The sequence below is a fragment of the Mercenaria mercenaria genome, chromosome 11 (genome assembly GCF_021730395.1).
Source record: "Mercenaria mercenaria strain notata chromosome 11, MADL_Memer_1, whole genome shotgun sequence".
In the NCBI taxonomy this organism is placed as follows: domain Eukaryota; kingdom Metazoa; phylum Mollusca; class Bivalvia; order Venerida; family Veneridae; genus Mercenaria; species Mercenaria mercenaria.
Window position 1 is genome coordinate 30,240,493 of NC_069371.1, and position 26,586 is coordinate 30,267,078.

Below are 26,586 nucleotides of genomic sequence, written 5' to 3' on the forward strand. Positions count from 1 at the left end.
AAATGTGTCACAAAATTTCAACTTTCGTAGTTTTTTCTTTTTATTTATGTGATAGTGACAAATGCGAGCCTATTTTAGTGATTATTACTGAGAACTGTTTGTTATATTATCATATATGATATAGGACATAGACTGGCTACATTCACAATTTTAAAAATAAACATTAAAATATATTTCATAGTCTAGCAGCTAGTCTACCTTAACAGCAGAGTTCTATGAAATATTTCATTCCTATCAATTTTGCACAAGTGATGGCTGCAGATTTGTTAAGAATGTACAAATCTTAAAAACCTTTGATGCATGAGCTGCCATTGTAATTGGAATATTACCTAAAAGAATTCTAAAGTTTTTTATGCGTTCCATTTCTCTTTCTACGTGAATTCTGCAAGTAGCAATGTCTTTTGTGAGAAGGACTTCCCTTTTCGCAAACTTTTGCTTTTTTCTCTTGAAAGGTGGAATGATCAAATCTATTCCCTTAGGCGTTGTTAAATCTGATATGGTAAACCCTTTGTCAGCCATTATTGCATCCCCCTCGCTGCATAAATCTAACAATCCGCTTTCTTTTGTAATTTGTTTGTCACTGATGCTACACACCAAAGGTCTGACACGAAAGTAACTTCTCCATTTGGACTTACTCCTACAAGAGCCTTATATGTTATATGAGACTTGTAATCACTGTACATCAAAGATTTCAACTTCAATGAACTTAGTGTTTCTGTGTATATTTCTGTACAGTCGATTATAATACGTGTTTTTGGAAATTTTTCCTTAAAAACTGTTGGCATGTTCCTTTTATTAACATCCATTGATGGCCACTGTACCAAAAATGAGAGCTGCACTGCCAAGAAATCAATCCATCGATTGCATATGTCACTGCAATGTGTAGCCGAGATTCCAAAACGAAAACTGTGGTCCTCCAGTAACAGTCCTAATCGAAGTCTCATCAGCACCATGAAAAACTCATCAATAACTGTCAGAATACGTGGCCTTCCACCTTGCGTTGGATTGTAATTCAACTGTCTCCTTGATGTCCTTTCTTCTGCCTCGTCCTTAATTTCGTCAAATAAAGCATCAAACACTTTTGCATTCGGTATACCGGTATAAAAACACACCGTATCATCATTGTTTTTAACATCATGGTATGTTAAATTTGGCAGTCTACACTGAACACCCTTGTCCTCGTTTAAATGTTCTGTTTGTGTTGAGGCATCAACCAATGGTTTTACTTCAACCAAATCTGTCTGTACTTTTTGCATCTTGCAGTCTGGATAGGTCTGAACATAAGAAGATCTGAAATAAATATTTCAAAATGATAAGTTCATTACAGCAGAAAAGATACAAATAATATTGTAAAGCAAAACTATTCTTAGTAATGAAAATGTTTGTTACATTTTTTCTTCGCAAGTCATTTAAAATGAACAGACCATTCACATTTTTTATACCAGTAGTATAAGATAATCTGGAAATATAAATGGAAATGTTATACCTTGTATCAATTTTTTAATGTTGATAGGTAATAAAAAGAACAGCTAGTGCTACCGTTGTCCGATTTGTTGTCTTTATTCACAATGTGCATGAAAATGTGTCATGTAATTGAATGTTGCAACTTTGGTAAGAAAATACCCTTGCCAACAACAGACCTCAGACTTCTCACTTTCATCTGGCACCTATGTGGTTTTTAATTGCCTACAAACTTGACCCTTACAAATAATATTATTGAAGTGCTTCGTGCATGTAAGATATTATCACTAATTAACTACCTGATCCCGGTTTTCCTAGATCTGACCACTGGACTTGCACAGTACTCATGAAGGGAAACAGATACGTCCATCATCGTATCTGCATCATGAACAGTGTTGTGGCCGTCCGAGTCAGATGTAGATCGGCTTTCATCTTGGATAATGTCGCACTGGCTGTTTCCGCCCATCATACCCTCATTATCATCTATCTCCATCACCATCTGATTTTCATCCAGTTTCTGAAAAACATTTCAAAGATAACATTTTATAATGCAAGTCCTTGTGTCTGTCATGAAATTATATATAAAAAAAATACCCGCGGGTACCATTCAGATGATGTACATACTGCGTATATATTTTCTGTCAAAATTTCTATTCATGTCCTTTTATTTACATGCACTGTAAATAATTACATGTAAAAAAGTGTTCGGTACAGCCTCACGGTGGGCATCAATTTGACATTCGAACACATGATATTTCGATGCTCTTGAAAAATATGGCACCGGGCCACTTACACATTTTCTTTGTAAACATCGCTTCAACAAAGAGATGGCCTGTACATATTTACGACTAATGGTTTATTCGATAATTTCAGCAGACTTCTTCTGTTTCAGATTAATATGACTGTTTGTCAATGTTATTGTAAAATTAATGGGTACACAGACTTGTAATACGATAACAAGCTGGAAACTCACCATTTGATATATACTTGTGTCGGCATTAAACACAGCAATAATTTAAACAGGCCTACGAGTATGAAAATATTCAATAAGTGGGTGGAGTACTGTACGTAAAATATGCATACCGGTGAAGTAAATTCTTTAGTACTTCCATTTTCTGTCGGGAATAAGGACGGTAATGTATGTTCTAACGATGGCCCACGATATCCAACAAAGTGTGTACTGCATAGTCGTCTATGTTCGTTCCACACAAAGGTTCTCATGACTGTTCTGCACCTTTGAATCCAAACACGTTTCAGTCGTTTATTTTGTGGAAACCGGTGTAAAGATACAACTCTTCCATCAACAAATTGTCCTCTATATTCTCCCTTACATATACAACAATATTTCCGTTGTTTCCGTATTTGATCAACTGATACGTTCATTGTTATCTTTTTTATCTCAATGTTTACACAGAGCAAGTCAAAGATCATGCACACGGATAATCCCCGGAAGTGTGGGCGTTAATCTCACGCATGCGCACTTAATTGATTCTAAGAACGATAATTATCAAGGGAGCTTACCTAGTTATCGTAAAGGACAATAGTGTCAAACTGGTCATAGAATCGCAGTATGATGTTTTGTCAATATTTTGACTGAATTGATAAATCAATTTGATTATCTAATTAACTCCCTGAGGCCGAATTGCGACTATAGGCGTTATATTTTCTATACCTGTAGCGCGGCACCGGGATCATGCTGATTTCGTCACGTATTTGTTAAATTTTGATAATCTTGACAATTAAAGCAAAATTAATTTACGTATTGCCTATTATTTTTAGATGTTAGATGTTATAATTATTAATTGTGTAAATAGTTAGTTCCCTTATTAAAATAAATGTTTGTAATTTTGCAGGCGTGTAAAGGAAATAAAAAAGACGAACTCCGCTTTTTTGTTCATACTGTATAATTTGGCTTTTCTAACGAGTCGTCTGTCAGTGATCTTTCTGTAAATGAAGACAATAATCAGTATCATTCTGATTCTGACATATCAGTTCCGACGAAATGCCAGTTAAGTTTTCGAAGGTTGAAATATTCGTACACGTACATCGCAGGCTATATACACATGGATAAAATTAACACAAAAACACATGCTGCATAAATGAATAAATTAATAGAAATGATTTCATATATTTCTTCAAAGATGGATGTAAATGTCACAAATTCACTCTACTTTATCCACAACTTTCGTATCCATGTTTGAAATGTATGTAAATTTAAAGTATTACTAATGTTAATGTTCTTTGTTAATAAGGTATCTCTATTTATTGGCATTTATTGTGTTTATATGTGAAAAGAAAGTAAGAAAATCAAAATTTTTAATAATTATTAAACGTAACAGATGTGTTAAATTTGTGAATAATTCTAAGTGAATATATTAGTCCATTCCGGAACTAACTGGATATAAAGATATTTGTTCAAACATCGATGATTTTGTAAGTTTTCCTTATTTACACACGAGCCTGCATGATTTCAATTGACTCCATGCTAGTGTGATTTTGATAAGATCAGATAATGTTCTTCATAATTCTTTTTATCGCCGCAGTAGGTATGTTACGATATCGGCCTCAGGGAGATAAGCTAATCAAGAATGACAATTGTGAAATGGAGTTTACAGCGGCAATTGTTTATATAAATATGTTGCAACCGGATTATATCTTAGATAGTTCACATTTTGTGTTTGTTACATGTGTTTTCTTGTACATATTTACAGTTGGCGGCAGTGTACATTTAATGGAATTATTTATTGGATTGGCGGGATAGCTTTGTGGTATCCGTGATAGCTATTACTTCCCTGTTTATTGGATTTTCACAAATATTAAGTTAATAATTGTGATATCAGAACTTGATGGGATGCATCGAGTTGTCCTTGGTAGCCATGATGATGCACTTTATAACATTTGCGGGATAATATTATATTTATCCGTGGTAGCTATATGTGGAATTATATATATAACTACTAAATTTATGTTTGTACTATCATAATTTGGTGGATGCATGGAGTTATCCTTGGTAACCATGAATGTGCATTTTTATAAAATTGGCGGGTTAATATCACATTTATCCGTGGTAGCAATTACATACTTGTATGTTAGGATTTCACATTTATGTAAGTTGATGATTGTACTATCCAGAAGTTGGTAGGATACATTGAGTTATCCTTGGAGGCCATGATGGTGCATTTCATAAAAATTGGCGGGATTGTTATATTTATCCGTGATAACCATTATTGTGCATGTTATACAACTGGTGGGATAATATTAAATCTATCCGCGGTAGCCATGATTGTGCATTTTGTAATATTGGCGGGATAATATAATATTTATCCGTGGTAGCCATTATTGTGCATTTTGTAAAATTGGCGGGATAATGTTGAAATTATCCGTGGTAGCCAAGATTGTTAATTTTGTAAAATTGGCGAGATAATGTTAAATTTATCCGTGGTAGCCATTATTGTACATTTTGTAAAATTGGCGGGATAATGTTGAATTTATCCGTGGTAGCCATCCATGATTGTGAATTTTATAAAATTGGCGGGATAAAGATTAATTTATCCGTGGTAGCCATGAGTGTGCATTTTGTAAAAATGGCGGGATAATATTAGAATAATCCGTGGTAGCCATGATTGTTCATTTTTGTAAAATTGGCGGATAATATAAAATTTATTCGTGGTGGCCATGATTGTACATTTTTATAAAATTGGCGTTAATATATTAGATTTATCCGTGGTAGACATGATCTTTCATTTTGTAAAATTGGCGGGATAATATTGAATTTATCCGTGGTAGCCATGATTTTGAATTTTATACTATTGGCCGGATAATGTTAAATTTATCCGTGGTCGCCATTAGTTGTACATTTTGAAAAATTGGCGGGATAATATTTGAACTTATCATTTGGATCATGATCAACAATAGGGTAAAATTTGCCGTCTTATCGGTAAAATTATCCCCCTTGAAATCACCTGGCTGGGCGATATCGATTTTTATCTGGTTGATATTTTCCAATAGAAACAAAGAAGGAAAAAAAGTTTGAACAAATATTGTTTTAATTAGAATGAACACACAATATTTATTATCCTATTGAAGTGTTCGTCATTCTTTCCTCTTTACAAAGATATAAAAATTATATATCTAAAAAGAAGAATTAATGCTTCCCTTGGCGATTAAAAACACCACTATCAGTCTCTATAAAGTTTATACAATTGGCGGGATAAATTTTCTATCCGTGGTAGCCATGACTGTGTATTTTGTAAAATTGGCGGGATAGTATTAGATTTATCCGTGGTAGCCGTAATTGTTCATTTTATAAAATTGGCGGGATAATATTTGAACTTATCCGTGGAAGCTATGATTTTGAATTGTATACAATTGGCGGGATAATGTTTTTATCCGTGGTAGCCATGACTGTGGATTTTGTAAAACTGGCGGGATAATATTATATTATCCGTGGTAGCCATGATTGTTCATTTTGTGAAATTGGCGGATGATATTAGATTTATCCGTGGTAGCCATGATTGTTCATTTTGTAAAATTGGCGGGATAATATTAAAGTTATCCGTGGTAGCCTTTATTGTGTATTTTGTAAAATTGGTGGGATAATATTAAATTTATCCGTGGTAGCCATGACTGTGTATTTATATGATTGGCGGGATAAGATAAATTTATCCGTTCATTTTATGAAAATGGCGGGATAATATTAAATTTATCCGTGGTAGCCATGATCTTTCTTTTTATGAAAATGGCGGGATAATATTAAATTTATCCGTGGTAGCCATGATTGTGTATTTTGTTAAATTGGCGGAATAATATTAAAATTTATCCGTGGTCGCCATTACTTCTTTTTATATTGGAATTACACAAGTATGTAAGTTGATGATTGTGTTATCAGAGTTTGCATTTTATAAAATTAGCGGGAATTTATTTAATTTATCCGTGGTAACCATTACTTCCTTGTGTATTGGAATTACACAAGTATGTAAGTTGATGATTGTGCCATCAGAATTTGGTGGCGTGCATTGAGTTATCCTTGGTAGCCATGATTGTGCATTTTACAAAATTGGCGGGATAACTTTGAATTTATCCTTGGTAGCCATTACTTTCCTGTATATTGGATTTACATAGATATGTAAGTTGATGAATGTACTATCAGAATTTGGTCGGATGCATTAAGTTATCCTTGGTAGCCATGAGTGTGCATTTTATAAAATTTGCGGGATAATATCATACTTATCCGCAATAGCCATTACTTCCTTATTTATTGAAATTACACAAATATGTAAGTTGATGATTTTATTATCAGAATCTGGTGGGATGCATTGATTTATCCTTGATGGCCTTGATTGTTCATTTTATAAAATTTGCTGGATAATATTATATTATCCGTGTTAGCCGTTATTAGAACCTGCTTTTTCAACATTATGAAAATGATATATGCAATCGTTGTAAAAAGTCTGCATGATTGGATGATTTTGTGAATATTGTCCATTGTTGGCCAGATACGTATCAACTATTATCTACTTTTTCCAACATTTTTAATTGAAGAAAACTGCCCAGATTTTTCTGACGTGGTTTTTAGAGTATGAACTTACTAACTGGCAGTACCAGTGAAATATAACTTACACCACATATTTTATATCTGCCCTTTTAGAAGCAGCAAGCGAACGGCGAGGACAGCGAACTTTGTCCAAATTTCAACAACTTTTAATCGAAAGAACATTACAGTTACAAACTAAATACCTTTCTGCAACACACAGTCATAAGCATTCGCTGTCAATCAGTATTGTGACTTAGATAAACTGTCATTCATTAATTCATTCCAATGATTCCTAGACTAAAGTCCATTGTTTACATTTTACTCGATACCGGTGCATGTATAAGTTCCATTATATTTACAAGGAATGGGAGAACTACAAGGCAAACTCCATTTTTTTCAACGTTTCGACAATTTAGTTTGTCTTCATCAGGTAGTCAACAAATATGAAATAAACAACATCATGAATTATATTTACAAAAACAAGTACGCGAAAAACTCTTGTACAGTCTCTAAAGGATAGCATTGCATTAACACAACTTTTGCAAACTTCAAAAAAACAGCATTCGTTTGAAGTCTAACAGGCATATTTTTATAAGAGCTAAGATTTTATCATGTTTTAGATTTTTATAAAGGAATATGAAACGACCTCAATTTGAATCGCATGTTTTTGTCTTGTCACTGGTCAAATGTTAATTGAACATAGTATGTCATGCAGTAAAACCAATGACCTTGCTTAAAGTGGCCGAGCTACCCTTTTCGTAGCGCCGATATATTTATTGGTTTTACTAATGCTCAGAAGTTGTCAAATCAGTAAACATTCTTTCAAGCAATCATTTGCTAAATCGGCAAACTTTAATTTGTATTATTCTTTATTCTGTATATTGTTGATGGTGAGAACTAGGAGGGACAGAGTTGCTCTTTTTGAAGTGAAGTTGATAAAGGATGTTGAATATATTGGTATATGAAAACGAGTTAGAAGTAAGTTGTCTTACTGAAATAGGCTTGCATAATAAAGGGTCCTTTAATTTAAGAGATATTTTAAAAAATATCGAAGATGTTTTTTACTTTTCGAAACGTCTGTAATATAATTCCATTTTCGGCTCTACCCAATCTCTATCACATTGTTGTAATATCGTTTCTGGTGGTAAATGCTTCTGAAGCGCAAGCTGAATATAGGGGCTTGTCTTCTATACCGCATATAACGTGTAGCTTAGTAGAATGTCAGACAAACAAATATGTTCGAATAAAAATGAGACTTTTATGTACAAAGACACAGCCAGTGCACCTTTAGAATTGACAAACCGCTGTGGCAAGCAATCGATCTTCTTTGACAGTAGAATCAGAAGCATAGTGAACGCTTACGACACAAGCTGTGGTATTTTATCAATCCAATCCAATGCCTATACATCTTTCAAATGGACATCATGGTTAAGCCGGGCGAAAACGAGTACCTGCAGTTGGTAAAGAAGGTGTGTGGCTCACTTTCTGTATAATTATATTCACATTATGACGCAACTGGAAGCATAAAACTCGAAAATGGAAACCACATATATAGCTAGGAAATGGAAATCTACATGGCGTTAAATGTTCCACATTTTCTAATTCGATTTTTGTTTAAAAATATAATAATCAAAACAAGCATTTGAAAATGTTTTAGATCATTTCTTGATAAATTTAAACTAGAAAGTGAATGCAAGGTTGTGATAACCCGATCGTCAATTCAGAAGATGTTATATGTCAAGTGTGCCAATATATTAGCCTCTAGGTCAAAGGGATCAAATAAAGAGAGATATATAGTGACCTACCAGTTTCTGTGACCTACTTCCGGAAAAAGGTTGTTTTGAAAATAAACATTGATTAGTTAATGCTTTGGTCAAAATCAATCGTACCAATTTTAGTCGTTTCTGCACCTGTCAAGTATTTCGCTGTGGATGCAATTCTCGCAGAGGTGTACCAGGTTTTGAACATATTTACTAGTCTGTTATCTCTAACACCCTCGTGACGATGGATTATATCTGGAATGAGGTGCCGAGAGTGATTAATAAAAGTTGTAGAACGTATTTCATAAAGTAGTATAAACTACTTCTATCATCTAGGCCGAATGAGGACGTCAAAGGAACATAAACTCTGAGGATTTTTTGCCTGGATGCATTCTATGTTTCCAAAGAATCTTTTTATAAATTTTAGTATTTATCGAAGTTTGGTTTCGATCAATTATGGAAAATGTCAAAACTCATTGTTGATTGATTGATATAAACTGAAAAACAACGAGTTGACCAGCATACAATATCACTCCCACTTTCCAAAAGGCATGATAAAGACATTTGTGTCATAATAAAAAATAATATGTACAAAACGTACGGTGATATATTTATTTCTGATTACATTTTAGTGCAAAAGGGTATTATTAGTTACACAGCTTGTTGGTGACAGGATACGGGATATACGCTGTCGAGGAAATCCATATCAGGCGAGAGCTTCGAACTTGGACATTACTATTTAACAAAATCCGTATCTTGCCTACAACTCTACACTTCAATATTTGCAGAATAAATCGTAATTAAAGAATCAAACGGAAAGTGGTCATAAAATGACACAGACTAAATACTATCAAACTGATGGGTAATGTTATAATGGAACTGTTAATTGTAAATTAACAAGCTACTTACAAACTTACAGTGCAGACAGGAATCATTCTATCATGATATTTGTTTTGTTTATGAAATCACGTTTTGTTTATAGTTGATTAACACCAGCAATAAAATGCACAATGAACTGTATTTTGACCGAATCACAAAACACAAAAGCTCAGTTATACATGTTATGAACTGGTTTTGATCAGAAGCACAAAAAACTTATGTTCCATCCTTTCGAAAATCATCAGATTTCACGATGTCAGAAATGTCTTGAAACTCCATTTTGTTTTAATCAAAATTCATATCGGAAAATTACAAGCAGGATATGGAATATATCGTGTCTGCACATGACGTTTATTGACCAATAGAAATGCAAGAAACTTGTAGAAGGCAAGTTAAATTGTGTATATGTGTAAGTTGCGTAGTAATTGCAGCTCGGATGTATATGGATGATAAAGAATCTATCTATCCATTTATCGACCGATCTATATATCTGTGTGTGTGTCTGTCTGTCTGAAATAATACACAATAATAAGTTAAATCGTATCATTTCCTACATTGATTGGCTGTAAAGCATTATATGATTAAATGGAGTAAGCTAAACATTGTTTTTTTTCTCATCTGTTTCACATTAATTGATGTAAAATTAATACTTCGATTTCAAAATATGCAGTTTAATCAAAACCAACATTGTATTATCAATGATTTAGAGGAAATTACTGTATGATTCATATTAAGATATAAAATGTACATCCTTCTCACTGGCACCAGAGTTATGAACTGCCCTGTTAATGTCACATGTGTGTCCGCCCGCTTAGCTCAGTAGGGAGAGCGTAGATCTACGGATCGCGGGGTCGTGAGTTTGATCCTCGGGCGAGGCATATGTTCTCCATGACGATTTGATAAAAGACAGTGTGTCTGAAATCATTCGTCCTCCACATCCGATTCATGTGAGGAAGTTGGTAGCTACTTGCGGAGAACAGGTCTGTACTGGTACAGAATCTTGGAACACTGGTAAGGTTAACTGAAATACTGTTGAAAAACGGTATTTAATCCAAAACAAACGATCAACATAAAAACTACTCAGAGCATAATCAAAACAGCCATTTTCTGACAAACCTGCAATATACTGTTTATTAATATACTAATGGTATTGAACGATTTTGACACGTGTCCCATTTGATGCTCGTTGTCTTCGTTCAAACAAGGATTTGCTATTCAATCGCGTTAAAAGACCTTATATTTATCTTCAAAACAATGTCACTTACTGTAATCAGTAAGTTGAATTTAATGATGACTTTTAATCGTTTTTTCTCTTTCAGCTGTTTTCTGTCATTTTGCCTCACTTCTGAATTCTGGTTCACCTAAAGTGACCTTCAGATTATGTATCACCAACTTCCATATACATCTTGTTTACAATAAGAACACAATAAACTGTTTAAGCATTGTGTATGTTCATCATAGCTTGGTATTTCATCAGGACTTTCATTCATTATTTACTTGCAATATAGAATCGAGAATTATTTTATTTGTTTTTATTTTCCGTTCGTATACTGTTTCAAATCAGCCAATCACAGTGCTTTCTACAATCGTAGTAACCCGGAAACGGAAGAAGTTACAGTGAAAGAAATTTAAGGATTACGGAAAAACTACGGAAATTACACAGTTGTGTAGATAAACATAATGTGTTCAAAATGTTGAACTGCGGATCCTTGTTTGACCGATGAAAACGAGCACCACATTGAACGAAATCGTTCAATACGATTAATAAATATTTGTTTGTTTGTTTTTACAGAAAATAGCTTTTTGATTATGCTCTGTGTAATTTTTCGTAATTTGTTTGGAAAGATTTTAGTAAAATTTAGATCACATGTGACATTAACAGGGCTGCTCATTACTCTGGTGCCAGTGATTTTTCTAAAAGGCTTCAAGGGAATTCTATGGGCAAAAAGGTAATTATCCCATTGTTAAAATCAGACAAAATCACAATTGCGAAAGAGAAATGATTTTAGAACAAAAATTAAGCATGAAAAAATGCTTTTTTATACACTCGTTTTGGAAAAAAAGGTATGTATATCATGTGATGGCATGTGCGTCCGTCCGAGCCCACATTTGCATACTTAGGTGGCTATAAGAACAACAGGTAACTTATTCTTTGAAGTCATTCAATTCGTAAGATTTTTATGTGGCTATTTTTCTTTTATGTGGCTAAACAAAACAATAGAGAGAACAAAATAGTAGCCACATAAATACCCATATGCAGGAACGTCTGTCCGTCATATTCGTGTCCAGAGAATAATTCAATAACCATTCAAGGTATTGACTTTAAATATGGCTTGTTGGTAGATTGCAATAAGACGATGTGGTCAAAGGTCAAATTTGACCCCGGAATATAACTTATAACAGTTAAGGGTATTTACTTTAAACTTGGCATATAGGTAGGTGGCGATTAGACAACGTGCAAAGCACATGAAGCAGGTCGGCTGGTCAAAGGTCAAGGGCGCAGATGGAGCTCAAATGTCAAATTTGCCATTCATAGTTCAAGCTCTGCATATATGTAGGTAGCAATGAGACAATGCACAGAGTGCATAAACCAACTATGTAGGTCAAAGGTCAAGGTCACAGCAAGGTCAAGTCTGTCTGTAAAATTTTGTGTGCAGAGCTTGAAATAAACACTCAAGGTATTAGATCTATTTCAAACTTGGCATATAGGTAGGAAGCGATAAGATGATGTGCACAGCACATGAACTTGGTCTGTAGGTCAAAGGTCAAGGTCACACATCGAGTTCAAATCTGTCCATTATATTTAGTATTCACCGCATAACTTCAAATCTATTTCAGATATTGACTTAAAACTTGGAATAAAGGTGCTGCAATCCACATTACTCACCGCCACCTCACACACCCTTCAATTCACTTTCAGTTTCTTGTGCCTTATCATTACATCACCGCTGCCGCACCCCACCCCCTCCCCAATTCCCACCAACTGCCACATTACATCCCCTCCTATACCCGACACGAACGCACACACGGAGCTTCTGTTTGCCGTTTAAAGGCACTGGCCTCCGGATCGTATGACAGCAAAAAGGAGACTTTTTAGGTATCTGAAGTTAATGCCATCCGGGCTCGATTCTCGTCTCGGGCATCTTTTTTCATGATTTGATATTTTTAAGATAGTTTAGAAACAGCAAGACCTATCACTAGTGGTGATGAATACCCCAGACAGCAGCTTATTGTCAGAGGAACAGGGGTATTGAAATACCCTGTCAAGATAAAATGAAACATTAAAGGTTTTTATTACCACAATAGGAGCTCCTTACAATGATGTATGATATCAATGGTATTGTCTTATTTTCTTGGAAAGAAATATCAGGGTAAAACTAACCAGTTTTTAACAAGATTTATCAAACGGTATCTATTAGATTCCAGTCATATATTTCTTATGCTTTTAGTGAACTTTTGAAATACTAGATTACAACATGTGTGCTAATTTTATAGAGAAAAAGGTAAAACATATTTCCGAGTGTACATAAATAATAGATGGTTTATATTTGGTTAAAAAATGAAAAGACATGAAATATACATAACATTTGTTTGTTTTACCAGTAAGATCAAAATATCTTTTACTAATGAATACCAGCTCGTGGTTATGTCACTCTTTAAAATACTGCATCTGCTTACAAAAACAAATATCCTCTATCAACTAGCTTAAAGGTAACATTTAACAATTATCAATGTTTCACTAATGAAACCAGAATTATTTGACCACGTACAAGTAGAATTTTTTTTTCTATAACGAAATTTAATTAGACTGTGGAAAGCAGCTTTAAATCAATAATTCTCTTGAAGTCTATCTGGTATTTCTTTAAAGAGATAAATGTATATCATGTTTTAGATTTTTATTGTGAAATATAAGGGAAAGTAGATTTGACTTGGCTATGCAAAACAGACAAAGCGACTACCGCTAGTTTGTATAAATATATTTTTGTCTTGTCAATGTTTGGACAAAGTAACTTTACCCTCGTGAATAATGATTCAAGGGCAAATCATAGAATGTCATTAAGTAAGATAAATGCATGAAATGACTATGTATTTACCTGTGGCCTGACTACTCTTTTCGCAGCGCCTTTTTTTCTGGTTCTCCAAGCAGTCCTTTGCTCGCAAATTCAAATTGTTTGTTATTATATTATTTTTTAAGTCTGTATGTGTTAAATGGTGAGACTTATTTTTCATCTTTTTTTTATTTTGGAGGCCAAAAAATGCAAAGTAGACAGATTATTACACTAATACATATCCAGTCATGAAGTGTCAATTACATTTTACAAAACAAGTGCGTGTCAATGTAATCATATTTTTGCGTATCAGTCGTTTTAAAGGCACTGACCTTAAGATCGTACGACAACAACAACAAAAATATTTTTTAGATATCTGGAAATTAATGCTATATTTCTTAAGAATGCTTTGAATTTTAATTACTGACATACTACATGTTATGGAAACACATCAGAATCTGTAACGCTTTACTGGAGGTAAACTGCCTCGATAATAAATATCTATAATTAACGCGGTTAAACATTTATCTGTAGCGCTATTGGTAACGACAGCGGAATTTTTTTATTGTCGCGGCAGTCTGGGTTCGACTCCCGACGCGGTCATCTTTTTTTCTTGATTTGCCATTTTAAAATAGTTTAGGAACAAAAACTCATACTTAAATGTTCATAATATTACCAAACTTCATTTTGAAAGAAAGATCATTTTTTAACTAAACTTTGGAGGTCACTGCCTTAAAGACTCATATATATTACAACGCCTCGGTAGCCTAGTGGCAGAGCTGCCGCCTGAAGTGAAGGTCGAGGTTCGCTCCCTGGCCGCGTCATAACAAAGACATGAAAAATTGTACTAGTAGCTTCTTCTCTTGACGCGCTCAGCATTTTTGAAGATAGTTCGAGGACTGGTCAGCCTGGTGTCATTATAATGAGACTGAGTAGAGTATCGTATCACGTGTCTAGGGCGTGATATTCCAGTAAGGCAGCACTGTAAAACTGGGCATTATTCTCACTGCTACAAGTAGACAAGTCGCTTGTATGACTGACAAATTGTTGAAAAAGACACTTAACCTGAACACACACACACGTATACTAGCTATTTGCACAACGTAGTCTCCCCAACATATAACAACGTTTCCAGAGTATTTTGCTGCAGTCTTATATTAGTATAATGTCAGACAAACGAATGTGTTCGCATAAAAATGATACTTTTATGTACAAAGGCAGTCAGTGTTCCTTTAGAACTGACAAATCCCTGTTGTTAGCAAGCGATCATCTTTTGACAGGAGCATCAGAAACATAGTGAACGAACACGACAAAAGCAGTGGTATTTTACCGCTCAAAGGAACAGATAAGAGTCAAATTCATTTTAGAATAAACTTAGAGACACACGACCATCCCCCGACGAAATATAGATTTGATAGATTTTTCACATCTAAAAAGGCATGTTTGAAAACTTTATTCGAAATAAAGATAAAACAAGAAAAGTGATTTTAGATATTATATTAAAATGGGAATATATATATGTCAAATGCGAACACAGATCCACATAAAATTTAATATTTACATTCACTATGAGTTTTGTAGTCTCTCGTGAACAGACTAAATCAAACTGAGTCTGCTCTCACTTTGCTTGGATGCATTCTATGCTTCCAAAGTTTTAGTATTTAACAAAGTTTGGTTTCGATCAATTATGGAAAATGTAAAAACTCATGATTGTATGATATAAACTTACTGAAAAACAACAATGAATTGACCAGCCTATAATCTCACTTCCACTTTCCAAAAGGCATGGTAAAGACATTTGAGCCGCGCCATGAGAAAACCAACATAGTGGGTTTGCGACCAGCATGGATCCAGACCAGCCTGCGCATCCGCGCAGTCTGGTCAGGATCCATGCTGTTCGCTAACAGTTTCTCCAATTCCAATAGGCTTTAAAAGCGAACAGCATGGATCCTGACCAGACTACGCGGATGCGCAGGCTGGTCTGGATCCATGCTGGTCGCAAACCCACTATGTTGGTTTTCCCATGGCACGGCTCATTTGTGTCGTAATTCAAAATAATATGTACAAAAATGAACGTTCTGCAAATGCCTTGAGCACGCCTCGTGGAAGACGTCCGGTGATATATTTACTTCTGATTACATTTTTTACTACAATTGTGTATATAAATATACAATTTAATATTAAAACAAAACACCTCTAACTAATATTCAGTTGATCTTGAAGGGATATACAGGTGGAACAGTCGGTGAAGAAAAATATAAATGATATTTCTCTCATTTTATTGGCATGCGTAGTAACAAAAGATACTGATGATTGCGTGCGCAGTTCACATGAGATTGTTAACATGATATACATGTGCAAGGGAAAGGTATCCACTAAATTTTGCTATAAAACACCATATTCTACATTTCTCTATTTCCGTATATCTTTTTTAGTAATGATAAAACAAAATGACGAGGGATTTATAGCTAGATTCTTAATAAGAAGATTTGTTGCATGCTTTCGCGTCTTCACATATAGTCGCATATTGATTAACTAAAGCATATACAATAAAATTAGCACTTTCTGTTTCTTTGAAATGAGTAAGTACAATATTAAAAATAAATCATGGAATTAATTTTTTCCTAAAAAAATCCCTGGATATCCCTTTAAGTTTGAAAATTCCTACAAACAAATTGTCTTCTGTTACAAATCATTTTCACTGTATACTGATAAAAATATATACAACATGATTGAATAAAGAATATGTATTGATACAATTTCTATATAAAACAAACAGATGAATAAAACAACATGTATTGATCTATAAAGAAAATAATATAAAACAATGAATGTGTAGATCTGCTTATAAGATGCTTTATCACATATTCTAACACGATCCGATTCATTTAAACAAAGAAGGCTGAAAACATTGAATTATTATACAACAATTCACTGTTCTGGCGTCACAATTATTACGTCATATCGTCTAACGGCATAACGGCTCGCTGGAAAAGAAACCGATTGAAAACTGTCACATATTTAATGAATGCCGTTAAGGATGTACTTTAAAGTCCTCCGTAACGTGTTAGAATCGAACTTATATATCCCATTTAATGATTTGCTCTTGAATAAAATCATTGTTTGTCGTTCAGATGCGCCCTCGTGAGATAATTTCTCCACATCTGAACTCCAAACAATGATTTATTCAGCGACAAATCACTTAATGAGATATATTATTTCTTAATTTGACGTGGTGGGAGTGAAATAAAGCCATTACAAAGTTCTGGTATTACATTAGTGTAATAAAGCTTTGACGTTGGTCGAATTTACTCAGTGTCAAATTGGTAAAGAAAGAAAAAAAAATGACGTTTCAGCATGAAAAGCTTACATGTGATAAAAGAATACTACACAAAATGTTGTGTATTTCCACACTGAATTTATTAAACCCGATGAATGTAATTGATAAATACTCTGCAGAGCCTCGCATTTTATTATTTTATCCAACTCGTTTAACAAGTTCAATATGAAAAGACACTCATGTAATATACTCTATAAACAATCTATATAAAAGCAATTTAAATGGATATGAACATGTGCATAAGTACACTGTAAATATTAAGAAATACAGTTTAAGTGACAATATATTACAACAAGAGGGTCATGATGATCCTATACCGCTCACCTGTAAAGCTTGGTCTTGGAATCATCATAGGGTCATAAATGTGGCCTCTACAGTGTTATACAGTGTTAAAAAGCTTTTCCTTTGATTTGGGTGTTGATCTAGTCTTTTACCCCACATGACCCCGTTTCGGATTTGGCAAAGAAATCATCAAGATAAACGTTCTTACCAAGTTTCATGAAGACAGAGTCAAAGATATGGCCTCCAGAGTGTTAACAAGCATTTCCTTTGAATTAATCGGGTGACCTAGTTTTTGACTCCACATGACTCAGTTTCAAATTTGGCCTAGTAATATATCATAAAGATGATCATTCTGACCGAGTTTCATGAAGATATGGTCATAAATGTGGCCTTAGGATGTGTTAACAAGCTTTACCTTTGATTTGACCGGGTTACCTAGATTTTGACCCCATATGACCCAGTTTTAAATCTGGCATAGGAATTATCAAGATAAATATTCTGACTAAGTTTCATGAAGCTAGGATCAAAAATGTGGCTTCTAGGGTGTTAAAAATCTTTCCCTTTGAATTTCCTGGTGACCTAGTTTTTGACCCCACATAACCCAGTTTCGAACTTGGCCTAGAGATCGTCAAGATAAACATTCTGTGCAAGTTTGTATCAGTTCAAAGTATAAATGAAACCTCTTTATGGCTGAAAAGGCCAACATAGAAACTCTTGCCCCTTTCAGGGGCTGTAACTCTAGAACCCATGATGGAATCTAGCCGATTTTAGAAAGGAACTGAGATTTTATTGTGACTTAAGTTGTATCTAAGTGTGGTTATAATCTAATGTTAAGTGTAACTTCTATCGTGTTCAAAAGGTAATAATTAACAAATTGTGACTCTTTCAGGGGTCAGTCAGGGGCCGTAACTCCGGAACCTATGATTGGATCCACCGGATTCATTATGGAATCCAAGATCTATTGTTGTTAAAGCTGATGGGATCTGGTCCGTTTTTGAAAGGAATCGAGACATTATGCCAATACAAGTTGTGTGCAAGATGTTTGTTTTTGTTTTGTTGTTGTTTTTTGGGGGGGCGGGGTTGTTGTTGTTGTTTTTTTTTTTTTTTTTTTGTTGTTTTTAAATGACTGCAAAATGTGATCTCTATAGTGTTCTCAAGACAAAAATACCATATTTTGGCCCTTGTGGGGTCATAACTCTGGAACCCATGATGGGATCTGGCCAGTGTTCGAAAGAAACCGATATAGTTTGCCAATACAAGTTTTGTGCAAGTTTTATTAAAATCACTTGCAAAATGTGGTTTCTATTGTGTTCACATGAAATTGTGAACGGACGACGCTTTTTTTCATATGATTTTTCTTTAAGTCAGTAAACCAGACACTTGTTGCTAGATACTGTACCAGTACTGACTAGTTCTACCCAAGAAACTGACAACTTTCCTACAGGAGTCAGAGGTCAAGGACGAATAACTTTAGACAAACTGTCTTTTGTCCAACCGTCACGGAGAACATATACATCACCCGCGGGTTCCGGATGGTGACTTTACAACAGCGCCAACCTACAACATAGGGCCAATTCGTTTCACTTTTGCGGTGTACGTGTTCCTTTAGTTTTCCGGCACTATCCGGCGTACGCCGATGTGCACCGGTCTTGCGAGATAGGCAAAGCGGCAAATAATATATTTTCGCGATATAAAGTCGGATAGATGTTTGAAAATTTGGGGTTAATACCAGTAAAGGTAGAAATATACCGCAAGAAATATTTTGCTAACTTATTTGGAACAGGCCGCAATACAAAATCATCAAAAATGTAAATTTATATTTTTATTCGCTTCTACGTTTGTTTATTAATAAACCGGCGAGAATAGTTTTTTGTCGCTCACGTGCCCGGCATGTCCCGGGTTGAGTGAAACCAATCGGCCCACAGAGTACAACGGCTACTGTAGACAAATGTAAAAAGTTAAAATTAGACTCAGAACATGGTAGAATAAACTATAAAGGATGTTTCTTATTTCAACAAAAGTCACGATCGTATCTGAATACACTTTCGTTTATAATTACTCACATACAGCAGCTCTTATGAATTACGAAAAGAAAAACAAAGATGGAAATGAACCTAGTTCATAAAACGTAGTAGAAATGTTAAGCAAAATGTAAAGGTCAACACAGCACACTTTAAATTGAGCCTTAAGCTGTTTCTACACAATATGTTCTTAGTTTCGTTTTCTAGTTTTCCGGGTTCTCCACATCTGTTCTTAACTCGGCAAAAGAATCATGTTTCTGCAACACAACAGACTCGTCAGCCTTCACATCTGTATTAAACTCTACAACGAGAGCATCTTTCTGCAACACAACATCTTCATGAGCCTTCACATCTGTATTTAACTCGACAAAAGAAGCATGTTTCTGCAACACAACAGCCTCATCATTCTTCGCAGTATTCTTCAACTTATCCGATGTCACTTGTTCTTTTTTCTTCTTATGCCTGAGGTAAAAATAATGACTAAAATAACTCTGATAGTTTGGTTATAGGGGAGGAAACAAAAGGAGGCATGTTTTTTATTTTATTATTTTTTTAACATACATGCGTTATCATTGTAACTCCCGTATTATATCTTATTTTAAATCGGTTCTTTTTTTCAAACAGTTAAAAAGATTTATTATACGATATTCTCTAATGATTGCAAATGGAAAAGGAAGTCACAAGATTTACACGGCAGGCCGATTTCAGAGAATTAAAGGATTAGTAGTATGATAAAGCTTTTTCCACGGCATATGGTCATCCTTAATCTGGGACAGCTTTTTAACCTAAGGCATGTGATAATTCTAACTCTGACACATGGTTAGGCTTCATCAGAGACAGCTATTTCCCATGGTATGTGATAATCCTAAATCTGAGATGATATTTTCCGTTATATGTGGCTATTTTAAATATTTTGACTACTTTTTCCATTGCATATGAATTCACGAGTTCTTTAAGCTATGAATGCAATTTTGATACTTTCTCTTGATGTAAAATATTATCGAACGGAGACAAACTCTTCTTTAACAAAACAATCAGAGATCTTTGAAATTCAATGGGCTTATAATGTCCTTTGAGAAATATAATATAAATCAGTACAAACCTCAACTTGAAGCGAACACACACGAATGTTAGCACAGTGATAAGTATTAGTACCACTGCAGCGGATCCACAGGAAATTGCCACTGTGTCTATCGAAAATATTAAAGAAAGCATATCTATATCTTACATAAAAGATGTTTTTAATGATACTAGTACATGAAAAATCAATTCCTTTTAAAACGAATCCTATATTAAAATTTGAAGAACGTTTTGCTGTAGGGTATTAACAAAGTGACCGATTCATTTTCTTATACTTACTTATAATTACAATGATACTGATGATAACATGATGAGAATGATGATAACGTTAAAATGAAATACGAATACACGTTGTTACATATATTGTCACATTGGGTTTATAAACATATATGTTGCCATTTTGTTATTACTTTTCAATTTCGACTACGATGCCGTTTGTAATCATATTTTGCACCTTTAAATTTTACAGTGTTGTTACATATGTTACCAGTTAATAAGTTTCAAATAGACGTGGTCGTAACACACGTACATATAAAATCAAAAATAATGCGTGGACGCAAATGAATGATACTTACACATGACCCTGCTGTCTTCTGTATGACGCTCCGAAATTTCAGGTGTTTCTTACAACAGAAAGAAAGAAAACTTGTTATACTCTATTTCATAAACAGTCTCAATTACAAGGGAAGTAAATAAGCATATTATTTTGTAATGGATTAAACATGAATGCAAACTTACAGCCGCATGCCTCCAGATTTGGATAAATTGAAGTTTGGCAATATTATGAACATTTGAATGTAAATTTTTGTTTCTAACATATTTTAAAAGTTCCAAATCAAGAAAAAAAGATGACCGCGTCGGGAATCGAACCCCGGACCGCTGCGGCAATAAAGATATTTTCCCGTCGTCGTAACCAATAGCGCTATAGCTGAAGTAGTGAATAATGACTTCAAAATATAGATATTTATAATGGAGACAGTTTACCTGGAGTAAAAGCGTGACAAATGCTTTTTAATTTTCATCTCGCAAAAAGTAGTAAAAACAGCAAATTCTCATGTGTTTCCGTAAAATAAAGTTTGTCAGTAATTAAGTTTTAAAGCCTTCTTAAGAAATATAGCATTTATTTCAAGATATCTAAAAAAAAAATTTTTTTGTCGAACGATCTGGAGTCATGCTGCTTTAAAGTAAATGTCAATGTTAGTGTTACTGGAAAGTGACACTGTTTTTAATTGTAACTAATTAATGATAATACAATGTTACTTGAATAGTTTACCAATGCACTCGGAATCTTTGGATGAACCATTATAAGCCGTGGTATGTTTTGGTGGACACGGGAAACATTCTGTTTTTCCATGATTTGGTTGGTAGTACCCTATTTCACACAAAACGCATGTACCATGGACCTCTTTTCTACCAGGCACACATTGTTCTGAAGTTGAAGCATTTACTTAACAACGCTGACTTTCTTTAGAGTAAATGCATGTCAAGCATATGTTAAAAATGTAACGAGGTTGCATAAAAAAGATATGCTTGCTTGACTCGATATTATTGCAACTGCGATATATTACTAACAACTTTTTCATATTGTTCGAAAAGTGGTGCAAATAGCCAAAAAGTACCATCAATAATTATTGTTTTAAAGATAAACCAGTAGTCAAAATTTCAAGCGTTGAATATTTCTAACGTTTACGTACCGGTAACGAACAGCAAAAATGTTGGTGATGTGAAATTTGCAATTACGTTTCCTGCAACGTAGTGATAGTAACCAGCATCCTTCATCGAGACATTCTTCAAAATAAGCACTCCGTCATCCTTACGGGCAATGATTTTGTCACCAAAGAACCACCAATAAATTAAATTTCCACCACCTTTTGCCTCGATGGACAGAATGACATCATTACCACTAACCACTGTGACATTGTCTGGTTTGGAAGTTATTATTGGGGGCTCTAGACAAGTGTAATTCAAATGTGAAATCATTATTGAATGCTCAACTAGTAAAGCACTGTGATTTTGCAAACTGGAAATTTCAGCATTAGTTCCGTTCAGCATTTCCAGAAACACCGATTCAAAGCCTGAAACTGCATTCATTATATCATCATGATGTTGGTTCATCGAGTCCTCGGAGGATAATAATTCATATAACAGATAAATGCTAAACTGAAAACAGTCAACCATGTCTACGCATTCGTCAGTTTGAAAAAGTAGTGGAATTTGTTCCTCCATTGCAATGCTCCATTCATGTATGAACTTAAATTGCTCAACCGCTTTCTTTTGTTCTTCCATCATCAAAACCGATTCGTTTTTCAATGAAATGAAGCCACTGACAATTGAACTGTTTGAAAAGCTACTTACAGTATCATTAATTGCAGAATGCAATGCATCGTAGGTTAAGTTGAACTCGTTATAAGCTGTTTCTTGATTAATTCCAGCTTCCGAGGCATTGATATTTTGAAATGAGTCGATGGAGAAGGCATCAAATGTGTCGATGTTATTCTGAAGCTTTTCTGTAATATTACTAAATGTGGTTAGAACATCAGTAATATGACCGACGGCTATCTCGATAAATGTTTGTACTTTTGTGAATTTCTCACACTTTCGTGCGTAAATATTAACTCTTTGTATATAATCTTCGTCGGGTGGGATATCATATCTCTCTGCTTTTGTTAGGTTGTCGTATTCTGAAGTGTTTGTAACATCTATTGTAAAGTCTGTCCACTGGCTGTTTTCTTCCGAGACATTTGATGCTCGTGCATTTCGAATGTAAGGATGTATGTGTTTCAAATATTCAAATGAAATATCTCTTTTTCGCCTAATAAGTATGTTAATATTTTCTAGGAGTTGATCGACTAAAGATTTTGCCGCATGCCAAATACTTTGGAATGGATTAAGAAAGTTAATACGTAGTCTTACTGTAATCCATCCGCTTTGAAATACATTAACCTTCAATGAAACGTCTATAATTGGAATAACGGTCCTTTCAATATCAACACTAAACTCGCAATCTTTTACAGCTATTAAATGCAAGCCAAGATCAAGAACGAATGCAAACACTTTTAACCCTGTATTCACAATTTGTTTTAAAACATCAAGTGATTGATTCGCCAGCTCAAGTCCTTGTTTTGCAGCTTCTAGCCCCAATTTTGCGATATCAACTGTAGCCTCAGCAATTTTCAGTACAATACTTGAGCTATCAACACCAATTTGTGCGACCCAAACTGCTTGTTTAGCCAAATCAAGAGCGATTAATGGTGCTTGCAATGCAGCAATAGCAGCATCATAAGCTGCAAATGCTACAGCGCGAACTGTGGCACATATCACGTTCTGAGCTACACATATCGGATCCTCTAAAGATATCATGCAGCTGTCAAAACTACAACCCAACCAGTAACATGAAATACCTGGAATGCAAATGTGTCCACAACTTCTGATGGAACATAAGCGGTCAACCTTGTCTCTGGCTTCTTTTAGATTGTCGCTAAATGATTCAAAGGTTTTCTTTGCGTTTTCTAATTGTTCCCTTTTCCGCTCTAAGAATGCAACTGCTGTATCAAAATTTACCTTTGCATCGCGTAGAATTGCTTTCTTATCTTCCAACCAGCTCTTGGCTCTCACAAAATCTTCCTGAGCTCCTGATATGTACCTTTGCGCTTCTTCAATTCTTTTGTTAGCTGCTTCACCAATGTCTGTCAGCAAATTTCGAATAGTTATTTCAAGTGTGTCGGAAAATGACTGCGATCCTGAATCACTGCGTTTTTCTAATTGGTTACTGGCAATGTCTTTTTCTTCAGGTGAAACAAATCGGCCCTCAAGATGTATTGAGTCATATATTGAGTTCCGCCCAAATTCTGCACCGATGTCTATTTGTACGTAGAAAAGACCAAGTAAGAAATTTCCTTCGAAATAGGCATACATTCCGTTATTACTTATGAACAAATCAACAGTTACAGTTAATCCAATAAAAGGTGTGAAAATTACAGTTACCTGTAATATAAATTTACCTCTTAGCTTTTCTAAGGCGAATTCCTCGTTGAGGGCAATACCAAAACCTACTCCAACAGGAATTTCAAACAGAAGCCCTAAGGGAAAACCAACATCGACTTCACCGTAGAATCGGATTGCATTTTCACCTTCTATTAATTCATATACTTTATAAAATCTGCCGCATATTCCTAAAGAAACAGATGAAGAAGCAACTTCCACCGTGATTAACTCCTGCTTAAATTTCAGAAAATCATATTCAAAAGACAAAGATCCTTTATATTGAAATCCAATACCTATCGTATTTTCTAGTGACCTTGACAATGATCTGGCAGATTGCTCTAGAGCTTTACTCAGAGCTCTTTCTATTTTTGTCATCTCTAATTGAACATCTTCTTTGAAAGTGTTTATAATTTCTTCGACGTGGTCGTATTGTTCGCTCAACTGAATAACTAAGTTGCTAATTGAGTTTTTAAACGCTTTCCTTTTCAGCCAAATGCTTTCAATTATTTCCATTTTTGATGTAAACTCAGTGTGTTTATACAGATCATCAACGATAGCTTTTTGTGCCTGCATTATTTCAGTGATCAAATTGGCAACGGTGTCAGTAGTATTGCCGAATACTGAAATAATATTCTGCTGCAGAAGTGTAAGTATATTATTTAAACCATTCTCTACACTTTCCTTAAATATTCGGGACATTTCATCGTTCTGACTTTGGTAAGACTCTACTTCTATGAATAGATTTATTTCGTCCGACAGTCTAATACCTTTCAAAATTTCAATAGTTTTAAATGGTCTGATGTCCAAAAGTGAAACCGTTCCAAATATTCCAGCTGCATATTCGTTCCTACCGCATTTCTTTTTCTTACCTAATTTACAGAATATAAGAACATTCTTTGTTATTATGTGTTAATACAAACTGCTTTGACTTAATCTGGAGTAAGCGAGATCTGGCTCCTACTTCTGTAGGATTAAGGCAGGTTCATTTCAAGATCCTTTATAGTTTTACGTACTTAATTATTTGTTGAGATCTATAGAAAACCAGCAGAAAACCAAATCAAATACAACACAGCGACCATTTTAGCAAGAAAAGAACAGCCTACCTCCAACAGAGAGTAAAAGATGTCTAGCTGTAAATTCAATTCGAATTTCGTCAGTAGGTATATTTAACTTTATTTCCTCCGTACCAGGAATCAACGGTACACTGACAGGCGGAAAGGGATACACATATGCGGATTTCGTATCTTTTACATCAACTAAAAGTTCCCAGTTGTCTTCAAATGTGTCAGTAAAAATCTGTAATCAAATTTTTTCAAGGTATTGACAAGCTCATAAATAAGCATGATGTCTCTTGTTCATTGTATCTAATACATAGCTCTCAGTGGTAACACTTTTCTTTGCAAACATATTTTCACAATATTTATTTTACTAGATCACACTGATCTAATTCAGCCTTATAAGGTGTCTGATTATTTAACTGGACGATTATGATATATCTATTTTTTAAAAAAAACATTTAATTAATATAATTTGCTTCATTTTTTTAATAACAAAGGAAAGTAGAGCATATATTATATAAATCCATTTCGTGACTGAATCCCTCTAAGGTACCAGTATTGTTTTGTTCGTTTTCTTAAGGTTTCAGTTTCGCAGTTTCAGTGAGACAATTTAGGCCATGTGCTGACTTCTCAGCATACATGATAGAAGAAGGCGTCAGGTAGAATCACTGACCTTATGTAAGCCATGTGCTTTCCTCACGTGAAAACAATCTTCCTACAAAGGGAATTGTCGAACCATCAATAAACAGTCAAACACAATAACCTTGAAATCGGTAAGACATGATGTTGTTATTTTAGTACTATAAATTATTTTTATGTGGTATTTACAGATTATTGAAGTTCCCGCTTACATTAAATGGGTTCGGTATCCTAGCATACACATCTGCGTTTATGTCTATTAAATATGTTTCATCTTTCGTTAGAAACCGACCTTTGACCCAAAAGTCCGCGCTTGAAGGAAAACTGCAAAAATACAAATATGTTGATAATTTCTGTTTTGATCTGACAGGAGTATACAAATTTTTATCTTAGATATGTTTCAAATAATGTAAATATATACCTTTTGTTAAGGTTCCACACTGATACTCGATTTTCAATGGATACAAATCTAAACATTCAATCAAAATGAATAAAACGTA

General features: G+C 34.5%; 2 protein-coding genes across 3 annotated transcripts in view; both read right to left on the reverse strand.

Annotated features, from left to right (window-relative positions):
- On the reverse strand, positions 1–2,879 carry LOC123548052 (uncharacterized). Its single transcript, XM_053518011.1, has 3 exons — positions 2,545–2,879; positions 1,761–1,978; positions 1–1,290 (listed from the first exon to the last, which is right to left on the reverse strand). Exons 1-3 carry the CDS (start codon positions 2,842–2,844, stop codon positions 546–548), a joined length of 1,263 nt encoding a protein of 420 aa, XP_053373986.1. The 5' UTR covers positions 2,845–2,879; the 3' UTR covers positions 1–545.
- A 12,285-nt stretch (positions 2,880–15,164) lies between these two features.
- The window catches only part of LOC128546497 (uncharacterized), a 31,074-nt gene continuing 19,652 nt past the window's right edge, over positions 15,165–26,586 (reverse strand). Inside the window, exons 14-21 of one of the 2 annotated variants that reach the window (XM_053517056.1) lie at positions 26,299–26,410; positions 25,606–25,685; positions 25,493–25,551; positions 22,100–25,258; positions 21,679–21,834; positions 20,981–21,028; positions 20,428–20,515; positions 15,165–19,787 (exon numbers count right to left, since the gene is read on the reverse strand). In XM_053517056.1, coding sequence (XP_053373031.1) covers positions 19,529–19,787; positions 20,428–20,515; positions 20,981–21,028; positions 21,679–21,834; positions 22,100–25,258; positions 25,493–25,551; positions 25,606–25,685; positions 26,299–26,410 — 3,961 coding nt within the window. In that variant the 3' untranslated portion in view covers positions 15,165–19,528. Of the gene's footprint in view, positions 19,788–20,427; positions 20,516–20,980; positions 21,029–21,678; positions 21,835–22,099; positions 25,259–25,492; positions 25,686–26,298; positions 26,411–26,586 lie in introns of both variants that reach the window. The other variant, XM_053517054.1, reaches the window with a different exon arrangement.